General features: G+C 42.2%; 1 protein-coding gene across 1 annotated transcript; it reads right to left on the bottom strand.

Annotated features, from left to right (window-relative positions):
* Positions 1–509: 509 nt before the first annotated feature.
* On the bottom strand, positions 510–10,107 carry il13ra1 (interleukin 13 receptor, alpha 1). The gene is made up of 10 exons (XM_053416514.1): positions 9,774–10,107; positions 7,438–7,601; positions 5,748–5,907; positions 5,498–5,597; positions 4,634–4,806; positions 4,420–4,550; positions 4,015–4,180; positions 3,013–3,112; positions 1,958–2,054; positions 510–1,854 (listed from the first exon to the last, which is right to left on the bottom strand). Exons 1-10 carry the CDS (start codon positions 9,844–9,846, stop codon positions 1,759–1,761), a joined length of 1,260 nt encoding a protein of 419 aa, XP_053272489.1. The 5' UTR covers positions 9,847–10,107; the 3' UTR covers positions 510–1,758.
* Positions 10,108–13,238: the final 3,131 nt, after the last annotated feature.

The following is a 13,238-nucleotide window of genomic DNA, read 5'->3' as shown; positions in this document are numbered from 1 at the left end:
TACAGGTCCTGACAAGGTCAGTGTTAATGCTGGAAACATGCACACACACATATATATAGTCCTATACACTAATACAAATACATGGGCAGGTATAGCATACAGTAAACATTATATGTGGGAAGCTGCGGTTCAGGAGGTACAGTGGGTCACCCCGTAACGAAAAGGTCACTGGTTGGATCCCTGGGTGCTGTGTCTGTGCTGGCGGTGTGTGGGTGATGTGTGTTAAACAAACTGCTGCACACATGGGTGTGTGTTTAAAGGACATAACTATATTGTATACTGTGTTGAGTGGTCATCAAGACTATAAAACTGCTATCAAAACTAAGCCCATTCGCCCATTAATGAATGTTAAAACGTATATATGTATGTATATAAGTATGGTTTCACAATATAACACAATATGATGTGAATATCACATGTCATGTGTACGTGTTAGAAAGGTATTAATAAAGGAAGCTAATGGTGATGTGGCACTTTGGGTGTGTAGCAGACAGAATAATTACACAACATTATCAGAGCTGACAGGCATGTTGTAATCAATTTGAATTCACTCACAATTCTCTTGCCCAAAAACAATGTTGAAAGGTGTGTTCAAAGGTGGAAAAAACGACCAGTAACACCACAAGTAATATTTTCAAACGACAAATCACATCGACATATGTAAGAAAGTTGTTATGATCGTTCCCAAGTGTGCAAGTCATGTGATCTCTATGCGGAAACATCAGCATCTGCGGGCAAAGTAAACGCAAGTCTGTTTGTCTCCTGACTGACAACACAGTGTACTTCCTTTTGAGAGACTGACAGGGATTAGATGTGTTCACATCTCAACTGTAGCCACACACCTATTACATTTCACATTAGGAAAGTCTGTTCTTAAGAATTACAGCACAAACACAAGGGCACTGTCCTAATCAGTTCCATGTAAAACAGTGTTTGTATTCACGCTGAGACATATTGAGACATTACTCCCTCACTAGGTGGCTTTTACATCACAGTCCATTGCTTAGAGGAGATTGCCTGCTGCCTGTTGTCGAGCTGCCCTGGGGGCAGGCATCCAAACAGCGGGTCTCCGGGGATACAGCAGCTCCTCTTACTGGCCGGAAAGTGCCCAGTTAATGTACAGTAGCTCCCACTGGCCCAATTGCAGTCCTCCAATCCACGCACACACTCGGTCAGAATCCTCATCTTCCTCCTCTGGCCTAAACGCAGCTGAGATCATGTATTTGCCGCCCTCTAGCGGGTCAGAGTGGTACAGAGCTGTGCTCAGGTCAGTACAGAACAGGTACAGCAGAGCTCATTTGTTAAACGCACAACAGTTACAGAATCTACGCTTCAATCAGAGGTCAGTAAAAAAAGGAAAGAAAAAAAGAAGCTTTTAGGTCTGTTGTTAAGTTACTTCACACGTCAGCGATGAACTTACCAAGTCCAAACACCTGTATTCTGTGCAATGACTAACAAAGGGGCGACTTCACTGCTCTGCTTGCAAAAAGACTTCAGTTCCCATAGAGGTCTGGGAAAAAACGATTGTAGCTCTTAATCAATAACTACAAGTCTTCTTCAATGCAGCACAAAGCTCGTTTTATAAATTATCGTCCCATTTAGAGTCGAATAGACGATCAAGCACGGGCATGGACACAGTGTGACGTAAAGTTGCTATCGTCCAATGGGTGCAGGTCGCAGGTACAGGTGGGCGTGCAGTGTATTCAATTTCTCCCCCGACAGCTCACCACCCGAGGAATGACGGTGTGGGGGGGCCTGTCAGGAGTTTGGCTGCAGGGCGCCACTTTGGTTTATGAGGGTGACTTTGCAGGATTCGACGTCCTCTGGCATGGGCGTGTACACATTTTCTATTGGCTGAAAAACACAACAGTGGAATGAGTGATTGTGGAGGCAGAGAAAACAGGTGAGTAAAGCACACCGATTTTAATGAGTGCCGCGTCAATATAGAAATAAATACCTTATGTTCAGCTTTGTTATGCTCTTTGTTTCCATTCACCATTTCTTTGAATATTGCCGAGGGATCGGGTATGTTGGGGCAAATAATGTCGCTGTGCCTACAGATCACAAAAAAAAAAACACATCAGAGAGTTAAAGCACCCAGCACAAAATATTTTCGCCACCAAAACATAAAATTTACAATGTTCGAACAAGCAGCTGTTTATTTATTTTTTAAATCTGTGAAATCTTTCTTCAGTTTCTCTGTTCTCAGCAACCTTTGCAAACATGATTTGATTCGGAGACAAGCCGTCTAGTGTGTTTGCCCAACAGATACAAATCTGAACTGAAGGCTTGCTTTATATTATTGATGTGAAAAAAAAAACGTGCATGACAGTGCATGATTCACATTTCTCTGCCTCCACTCATCCGTTCTAGCTGTACACACCTACATTATCTGAGGTTGTGGGTTTGGCAGATATTTTGAACATTCTTACTTTCAGTTCATACATTAAACACACCCATCAAGGTTAATGAGAACATACGCGGTTACTTTCGTGGAAAGGCTGCACAGCTTTTGGCAGAAACCCAACAAAGTCAAATTGGGTTTCGAGTAACAGTAGCTTGTCTTTTAGGTTTCAGTCATGTTTCTTCATGTTCAAGGGAATTTCATTGACATACGTTAGTCACACATGTGAGCTCTGTATGTCGTCTAGCAACTGACCTCCTATTGCACAAAGCTCAGGTGTTGCAATAATCTCACTGACTGTTCCTTTTTGATAAAGCCATTGGTATTGGAAACGTAGAACCCGAAGGAATGCGCGTCAAGAAAGTGAATTTCTTCATATCTCATTAACAACCAGAGAGACAGAGTTTAAATATGATTACCCAACCGTTCCTGGTCTCTCTCTCCTCTCCCCCCAATCGGTCGAGGCAGATTTACATTTTTCTATTGATCATTTTGTACGGTCTCTCTTCGAGGTATAACGAGATAATATATGTTCGAGTGCGAGTTTCACCTTGTGCCATCTACAGACGCTACAATTTAATGTCTTCATTTCTGTTTGTCAAACCTACCTCCTGAAGCAGTAGCAGGCCAGAAGGATGCAGACGAACAAAATTATGGGGATAATGATGGCCACCAGGGGCAGCGTCTGGTCAGGAGTCTTGTTCACACCTGTGGAGAGCAACAGACACATGTCAGCTTTTAAGGACAATTTTACTAGGTATTCCTCAAGTCAGCAATTTAACTAAAGCCCCAAATGCCCACAGCCTCCAACCCTTCAGCCAACCCATGCAGAAGTTACATTCCTGCAAATCAACTGCCGATGTTCCATGCGATATCTGATTTGAAGTCGTCAAAATCCGGACGAATACGAAGGGAATACTGTGGGTCAAAGTTTACCCAAGATGAACTCACCACAGTGTATGTCCTTTACCACAGGAAGCAAATGTTTTATTCACCAACTCCCTCGCATCAACTGGAAGTGAACAGGAGGTTCACCACCGACACTTGCGTATGTCTTTACATTATTAATGTACTACTATTACTTTATTAAATTAAGACCAATGACAGAAACATCTGATTGGACCACAGTTATTAGTGCCACATATGCTATGCAGCAAAGATTTGGAACAAACTCCTGCTACACATCTGACAAGCTACTTCTGATGATAGCTTTATGATCTTGTTTTAATTAATTTGATCTATCTATCTGTTTTTATTCTCCTTTTTTTAACTTCTCCTTATTAAACCTTGTGCTAATTTTTATGTTAAATTCCTAATTCTTTACTCCATTGCTCACGTGTTCTTATTGATCTCTTATTTCATGGCTTTGATTTTATTGCAAAGCACTTTGAGCTACATTTTATGTATAAAAGGTGCTGTATGAATAAAATGTATTATTATGAATTTAGAGTGGTCATCTCCATCTTCAAACTGATGTAAGAACACAGCAGGAGATCACCATGAGCGAGAGGGTGAATTCTCCGAAGGTCCATGTCTAATAAAAGGCTTATATGTGCAATAATTGTTGTCTTACAACTTTTGAAAGCAGTGTTGTAAAGTTGATTGGTTACCATGAGTTACAATTTCACTCCAGTCGCTGACTAGTTTCGGGCAATTTTCTCTGGTGGTCAATCGGGACCGGAACTCGTAACGGCAGTCTCGGTTGTAGAGCATCTCATTCTGGGGCGAGAGCGTTTCATTCTGGTCTGAGAGCTTGTAGGTGTGGATCCGGCATTGCTGAAAAAAATGACGCACACACACAGGAGGACAGTTTGAAACTTCAGTATGTAGCCCTAATGGAATATGATGCAGTCGTCTGAATTTAAATGTTTGGCTTAAAACAGACACATATAGATTTAGAAAATATTTGTACTGCAGACTTCTCTTTTGTGGTATTTGCACCAGATAAATATGTCAATGTATGTCAAATACAAAACCTCATTATTTAAGACAGGGAGAAAAGGGTGACAACTTACTTCGGCCTTTTCGCATTCTGTGTAGCAGAATTCGAATTTCCAAATACAGTCGTTTTGGAACTCCGGAGACGACCATGTCAACTTGAGGCGATCGGTGTCTTCTGTGATCGTCAAGACAGGTGAAGCTGGTCCTGGGGAGATCGGAAGATGTTTTATATTTATTTCCATCACATTAATGACATCGATATTAATTTCTTTTGGAGATAAAACTAACCGATTATAGGTTGGAAGTAGCTCCATCCAATTTTGGACTCAATATAAATGCAGATTTCGTCATATTTCGTGCCTTGTGCTACAGGCCAGTAACAACTGTTCCGTGCTCCAGTGATGTAAGGTCGATCACCTGCTTTCAAACTTTCATTGTTGTTGGGATCTGAGACACAAGCCCTGAAGTGACAAAACAGAGAGGTGAGGAATGAGGTCGGCAGAAATTCAAGTTGAGCCACAAAGAGTTACTTTGGTTTGGATCTTTACCAGCTAAGTCCTCACTATTTTGAAGGGGGGCCTTGGACGCCGCAATTCCTGCAGTCGCCACTAGATACTTTCAAGTATTAAGATATGTCTCATTTACAACACTGCCCGCCTTGAATTAAGAATGAAAATGCCATGCACATGGAGCGGGATCAGCTGTAATGAAGTATCTGGGTATCAATGTTCATGTTTTTTTTGTTAGTGAGGCATCACTCGCTATCACCACCTTTCAGAGAGTACGAGCCCGTAGGAGAAAGGATGGAGGGCTGCAGTGTGAATGCATCTCATCTGGCAGGTAGGGGGAGCTCATTTGTTGGACATGTTGCGACCTGTTGTTTGACATTGTAATTTCAATCAACTTTAATACTGAATTAATTTGTTCTTTTAATTAATAACTTTATTATTTATTTATTTTCTCACTTCTTTATTCTGGGGTAGTTTTATTTGGTGTGTCTACATGTTTATAGATATGTGTGTGGTTCTTTTTTCTATTGTATTGCTAAAGTTGGTCTCTGTGTTTGGACATACAACCATTGTGGCCGTAAATGTTTTGGTGTTGACAATCATGAAAATTAAGCGAAATGACATATTGTATACATGTTCTCACCTATAGCTTATCTCCAGGTTCGGATTCAGAGCCACTGGGATCCATGAACAGTTGAATCCCTCTGTTGTATAGAGACATTTGAAATCCTTCACCAATTTAACTGTGCAGGACAAAAAAACAAAGGCGTCACATACATACAGTGCATGGAGAGAATTCAAGCCTGGTTCTAATGCATCTCAATGAATGCATTGGACACAGCATCGAAATACGAAATCCCCAGTATGTTTACCTTCCACTTTCTGGCACTCACCTCGTGGCTCTTTTCTTTTAGCAGTTTCAGTCACGCCTCTGCTCTGACTTGAACCATTGCAGAGCTCTTCTTTGAACACTGCATGAACAGTGAACTTGCAACGATCAGAATCCCCGTTCTCTGTGATACAATGCACGACGTGGCTTTTCGAATCCAAGCGCTTCACAGACAAAGAAACAAAAACCACATGGACTTTAGGGATGATGACAGTTCGCTGACACATGCCTTCTCATCCTCTATCCCTTTCTCTCTCACAGCAACCGGGCAGAGGCAGACAAATGCAAACTCAGAGCCGGGTTCTATTAAAGGTTTCAAGCAGATAAAAGGGTTTGCTCATTGAAGACTTGTGCGCCTCTGTATATATAAAATTGTAAGAGTAAGGTTTTTGACCTGCTCTGAGATAACTTCAGTTAGCATTCATTCGCAACTGAAACATATTGTCTTCCTTCAAGCACTTACGACATATGGCTTATTGTTTGTCTTTTATATATATATATGCTGCATTGTTGATTCTATAAAATAAAGGTCTCCAAAAAAGTTTCCGAAAAATATAAACGCCAATACTGACATGTCTTTGAAAGGCTCATGTTAGCCAATTTGCACAGGCCGACTGATAAATCGGTCGGACTCTAGTAATTATAAATTGTGCTACTATATAAGACATGGTATTAAAATGTTAAAATACATAGTTATTATTACTAATTTCAATAGCCGACTATCAAATCTTGGAAAACCATTGACGATTGTAACACCCCATCCAGCCTTATTGTTTTTCTGTACACATGCTAACCAGAAGGCGTGGTCCTTGATGTCGGAGTGGGGGTTGTAACCTCTTTGATCAATATTTGTTGAGGTATTTTTGTAACGTCTGTTTCATCGCTGATTTATTGAGTGGACTGTTCTGGGTCGTTCAGTAATATTAAATTACACACCAGTGTTGACACACCTGACATTGGACTTGTATGCTTATGGTTGTATTGTTATAGCATCGATCTTATTACTGCAGGTTTAAATTGTAAAATAAAAAGATTCTTGTACAAACTGAAGCCTTCCTGCTTGAAATGTTCATGTTGCACATTTTATATTATGTTATATGGGGCTATATTATTATTGTATTGGTTATTAATATGTTCTTTAATTAGAATGTCTTCAGTACGTTTTGAACATCATCACATTTTAACAGTACCAACACAATACTTAAAACTATGATGCTGGTGGCAGGCGATCATGAATTTTGATTACAACTAGATTAAACAAAATAACCTCCTCACATATTCTATCATTACTGACAACACCTCCATCATTACAGCTCCTCTGATTCTATTTATGTTAGACACTATCCTTTCTCATCAATGTCCTAAATACTTTTATTTTATTGCACTTCTGTCCATCCTGGGAGAGGGATCCCCGACATGTGGCTCTCTCTGAGGTCTTCACATTTGTTTGGGTACTTTGTCCTCACTCTTGTTGAGGGTTAAGGGCAGAGGATTTCGCACTTTGTTAAGCCCTATGAGATGCACTAATTTGTGAATATGGGCTATACAAATACAATTTTGATTGATTAACTGAAGAGGGGTCAGTAAGTCAATCTATTTATAACTCATCACTTTTTGTTGTCTAAAATATAAATAAGATCGAAATCAAGTTCAGTTGTTGCATGCAATGTCCCACACTTAAATAAGAGATTTACCTTGGTTGTTTTTGTATATGGCTGCTCCTGCACCACAACGAGTTCGTAACTGATCTTACAGTCGTGTGGCAGTGACTCAGGCCTTTCCCAGTCCCAGGACATTTTCACAGCAAACTTGTTGATCCACACATACGACAGGTTTGTTGGCGGAGGAAGCTGGTATTCTGTGTGAGGAGATTTTTAAAGGAAGAGGAAATTACCCTCTGCTGTTTCAAAACAAATGATGCTTTTCTGAAAAAACAAACACACACAATAATGGCCTTGCAGTGGTTCCAGCAATCATTGGATTTAATCTATCTAGCGCCCCCCCCCCCGATTAATCTAACGATGTTTTGTTATTATCTATTCTATCCCAGATGATTATGGGCAATATGTAGCTTGCTCTGCAGGTGAGTCCATACTTTGACTGTGCGCAGCCAACTTCCGCACAACCAATACAGCACAAATCAAAGCATAATGGATGATGTCGATTACTTTGATGCGTTACCCCAGCCCTAATGAACACCATGACTGACCCAACACCCAACTGGTCATGCTGGATGATGTTACAGGCAGCATTACGTTCACCATGCCGTCTCCAGACTATTTCACATGTGCTCAGTGTGAACCTGCTCTGTGAAGAAAACGGGGCACCAGTCGCGGACAGGCCAATTCTGGTATTCTCTGGTGAATGCCAATCGAGCTGCACAGTGCTGGGCTGTGAGCTCAGGTCCCATTAGAGGAAGTCGGGCTCTCATGCCACCTCAAGGAGTCTGCTTCTGACAGTTTGGTCAGAAACATGCACACCAGTAGCCAGGAGGTCATTATGGAGGGCTCTGGCAGTGCTCCTCCTCTTCCTCCTTGCACAAAGTAGCCGATACCGGTCCTGATGCTGGGTGGATGCCCTTCTACAGCCCTGTCCAGCTCTCCTTGTGAAATGGCCGGTCTCCTGGTATCTCCTCCATGCTCTTGAGACTGTGCTGGGAGACACAGCAAACCTTCTTGCGACAGCACGTATGGATGTGCCATCCTAGAAGAGCTGGACTACCTGTGCAACCTGAGTCGGCTGCAGGTACAGTCTCATGCTCCCAGTGAAGGAGAAGGAGAGAGCAACCGTCTGTGGCCACCACAGGATAAACATTCCCTTTTAAGGGGTTGTCTTGCTTTTGCCTCTGTTGCACCTGTTGTCACTTTTATTTGCACCAGCAGATGAAGACCTTTAAGTGTTCCCTCCATCGTTTTTTTAAGCAGTGCATATTTGAATATTTAAATCGTTATGTTACATAGCATACTCCTATTTAAAATGCTACATGTTATATGCTTATTACAGTCTATAAATTCACCTATGTTTATTTCAATATTTCCTTACACATAATGCACAAATACAGTTTCCATCCTGATGCAATCCTTCTGTGTCACTACATTTTAACCAGTTTCATCTCTCTCGAAATGAAACTTCTGTTGGTAGTAAACAGGTGTGTATAACTTACATATTCTCTGTTTTTTTTCTAAAATGTTTTTTTTGGATTTGCCTATTTTATTCTCTCTTTTTTTTCATTTCCAGTGTTCTCTTCTCTACATCATTCTGACTGTCCACTGCTGTGAGTTTCCCTGGCGTGGGATCAATAACACTTGATGGTGCGATGAGCAGTGGAGTTTACACCCTGCACGTAAAATCCAAACACAGGCGGTTTAAAGTAACATGGTCGTTACTGAGCAACAACATTCACTTTAATTAAAGGCTCTGGTTTCTACATTAAAAATCGTAATTTGGTGTGGAAATATGTTTTTGCTGCACTAGTATTTTCTACAATAACACTTTTCCCCTCATCATACCCTTTATTTACGGTTAAATAAAAAAAAAATATATATATGTCGTTCTAATTCACTTTTTCACTTCCTTGTTCTTACTTGGCCTTCTGCCTGTTCTTCATTAAGTCAGGTTTCTCACTGGAAGCCCAAAAAAACATCAACACAAAACGTGCAAAAATATTCCAAGAGTTACTTTGCTGTGACTTTTTTTGTCAAAGAAACAAACAACAAATGTAAACCTGCAAAAAACGTCAAAAAATAAACAATTACAAAAAAAAATTGTTTCTTCCACTGAGACATTGTAAATAAATAAAATAACTACACATACGTCAGACATACAACATATAAAAAACTGTTTTATATTCAAAATAAAAAGCAATTGAACATTTAAAAAAGGAATGTAAACACACGAATAAGACCAGCGGGCTGTCAAAAGATGCCCGTGTTGGGTATTACCGGCTGGGGACAATTAACCGTCATTTGCTGATGACTCACGCCCCTGTCCCCACTCTGGGACTAAGACAGGAATGTGAAGGAGTGTTTACCTGCATCACAGCGGGACACCGTCAACATGGCGCTCAACGTTAAAGCGGCAAAAAGCCCCGGAGTCACCGTCATGCTTGTCCTCGAGCGTCTTTTCGGTGCGTCGGCGGCTCGACTCCACTCTAATTCCTGGTTTTCCACTAATGGGACCGATTCATCAGTGGCCACAGCTCCCAGTCCGGCTGTGTTGGCGGGGCAGAGCCCGGCAGAAAGATGTCACGTCAAGAACAAGAGGAAAGTAAACGACACGGGACACACATACAAAAGAGAGTGGATATCCAGAAGCGCACTTGTGTGGGTGTGGGTGTGTGGTCCACTCTACCGGGAAGCACCGGCAGGGCGGGGTTAGGCTCGGAGTGGGCGGAAATATTCCAACAAGCCTGCCTCTCTATCAGGAACCTGAGTCCATGAACTCCACCAGGAAGTAGTCCGGACCCAATGAGGACGTGGATCATGTTTCAATATGAGCAGACACTCTATACTTATCTTGCAATCACATTCTGCCATCTGCTTGGCATGTAGCACAAGGCTGTGAAGGCTTGCCCTGAACTTGACTGACAGAACCAGTTCAACCTGACCCACTGATCAACACTGTGTGGAAGATACCAGTGTCAAAAAAAAAAAAAAAAATCACTGTGGAGGAGAGGACTGACAAAAGGTTGTAGAACCACATCTCTAATGAAAACAACAGTAAGACCTGCAGTTTGTCCCCGAGGCGGCTGAAGTGCAATGCTACCTAGGCTTCAACTCATGAAAATGTGATAATTGGCACTGCAGGTGAATAGAGTCCAAAAGGAACTTCCCCGGTTATTGAGCTACATCAAGACAGTATTTTCTCCTGAAATGTTTAATTATGCAGATGAGCTTGTTGGCTGAATGTAGGAGAAATATACAGGTGCAGACAGGGTAGTAGAACAAATAACATCTAAATGTGTATTTTCGTACACATTTAGTTATCTTTCCCTTAGAGTTAAAGAGCAAAGTAGACCAAAATCAAACAATTGACCAGTACATGAAAAAACAATGTCAATGCCTCGAGTGTTCTCGAGCCGGCTCCTGTATTAATAGTTCCAACTTCGAGACCTTTTTTGTAACGATATCAATAAAGTTTTACATCTTATTTTTTTTCGGTGTTCTCTCCAGTAACACAATGAGTAGGAGGTGTGTCACTGGCGTAGAGGTATTCGTACACCAGGCTGCGGTGCTTCGGCTCGAGGCAGTAGCTGATCATCGCCTCCACCTCCTGGCAGCGCCACTGGAATCGGAAGCGGTCAATGGCCGCCTGCTGCCAGGGGCCATGGCGATCCTCCTCACCGCTGAGGGTGAACTCCTCCACGTGGTCAGAGAATTGAACCTGACAGGGAGAAGAGGAGGAAGAGGGAGTGAGAGAACAGAAACTATAAGTTAATTGATCAAGCGATCAGTAATGACAAATTGAAGAACAGTTTTTTTCTGTTTCCTGTTGATAAACATTTAAACTTTCCAAATGTCAATTTAATAAAAAACACGGTGAATGAAAAACTTCTGGAAGAGGTGAGACTGACACAAGAGACACTGACCGTTTTGGTTGGAGCACCACTCTGGGTCCTGAAGGAAGAAGATAAAGTGGAGGGGGTCGGGGCAGAGGCCTCGGAGGGGGCGTTGTCCAGCCTCTCATCATTCGTCCTGCATTCAGACGTAGATGGCACACATGGAGGGGCCTTGTCGGGCCCTTGAAAGCTAAATGCCTCCTGCCAGGAAGCGCGGCCATCGTTCTCAGAGCTGAGGGTGAGCTCCTCCACATGATCAGAGAACAGAACCTGACAGGGAGAAGAAGAGGAAGTGAAAGAACAGATATTATTAGTTTATTGATCAATTGACACAAAGAAGAAGAAAAAATTCAGTTTTGATCAGTCGTTAATATCAAAACTTTCAAACTATCAAAATTTTAAAATCTTAGTTTCAAACTAGCATTTTAATTTAAAGCAGTGTATGACATCCTCTGGAAGAGGTGAGACTGACAGAAGAGACACTGACCTTTTTGCATGGAACACCACTCTGGGCCGGGGAGGAAGAACAGGTGGAAGTGGAGGAGGTCGGTGCAGAGGCCTCGGGGAGGGCATAGTCCAGCCCCTCCCACTTCTTACTGCATTCAGAAGGAGATGACACTCTTGGAGAGGCCTTGCCGGGCCTTTGAATCTCGAGCGGGGCATGGAAGATAAATGGGTCGTTGGGGTCTGAGGTCCCGCTGAGCAAGTTCATCAAACAGAGGTTCTCATCATCCTCTTCCTCGTGGTCCGAGATAGGATCTTCCCAGACACAAAGGTTTTTCAAACTTTTGCACAAACACTTCCGTGGGCCATTGGACTGCCAGTAATCCTCGCTCTCTGAGGCCTCGTCATTGTCTTGGCTCTGAACAAAAATACAAGCTGTCTCTGCAATGGGGGGTTTGGTCCCGTTTTGCTGTGGACAGAGTCGGTTTGTCTCCATCCAATCTTCAGCTGAGGACAAATCTGACAGCAGGCTTATCCCTGAGCTTGTCTGACTGTTCAGGGCAGCTGGGGTGACTCCCTGCCCGCTTGATATACACCCGTCAGTCATATTTGTAAGCAAGTTGATCAGTGTAACATCATCTTCGACTTCCATTTTGGAACACCTTTTCTTAGAGGTACTGCACTTAAAGATTGATGCCTAGGATGGATGGAGCAGAATCCTTGGATCCTTTGTTTTTTAGTTTCGTTTAGTGGCAGTTGGCAACCATCACATGCCTTTGATCTTTGCCTTTTACTTCCTGCCATCTCCTTTATCACACGGCAAGACAAAAAATCTGTTATCAAGAAGCAAAAAAGGGCCAAGGTCATAGGCATGTGATGATGTCACCAGGTCATTGGGAGACATCACCATTCTAGAAGCCTCTTATAGCACCAGAAAAGGATCAACATTTATAATCACGTGTAGAGAGCGGGGCTGGGTTAACTCAAATCGATCTTCATTTGAATGATCCAATTTTGATTCATAAAATGGCTAGATCAATCTTTATATTTGCCTTGTCCTTTGAGCGACCCCATTGTTTTCCTGTCTCTGTTAAATGCTTCTGATTTGAACATAATCCTGAAGCATTTTTCATGTGTCAAAGGCAAACTCTGTTTTTTGGGCCCTCATCCTGTTTCAACACGACAAGTACAGACAAGACAAGAAATCATAGCTTCGGTTTTGGTGTAGAAGACGATGACTCAGCTCCTGAACTCCACACCCCCAATAAAACACCAGCGGGGTAACGTGACGTGTGAAACAGTTTCGTTTGTTAGGGTTATTACAGCATCCATTTCAGTGGCTCTCCTGCAGCTTTCAATCATGTTGCACAACCGTCTTCGGCAGCTGGAGCAGCAGAGATGTCTAACACGTTTAATCCAAAGTTAAAGAGTTAAGTCCATAACGACTTGGCATCCTCTGCAGAGCTACCGGATAAACACTGTCCCCAGGCTCAA

This window comes from Pleuronectes platessa, chromosome 23, assembly GCF_947347685.1.
Source record: "Pleuronectes platessa chromosome 23, fPlePla1.1, whole genome shotgun sequence".
NCBI lineage: Eukaryota > Metazoa > Chordata > Actinopteri > Pleuronectiformes > Pleuronectidae > Pleuronectes > Pleuronectes platessa.
This window is presented reverse-complemented; position numbering and strand designations above follow the sequence as displayed.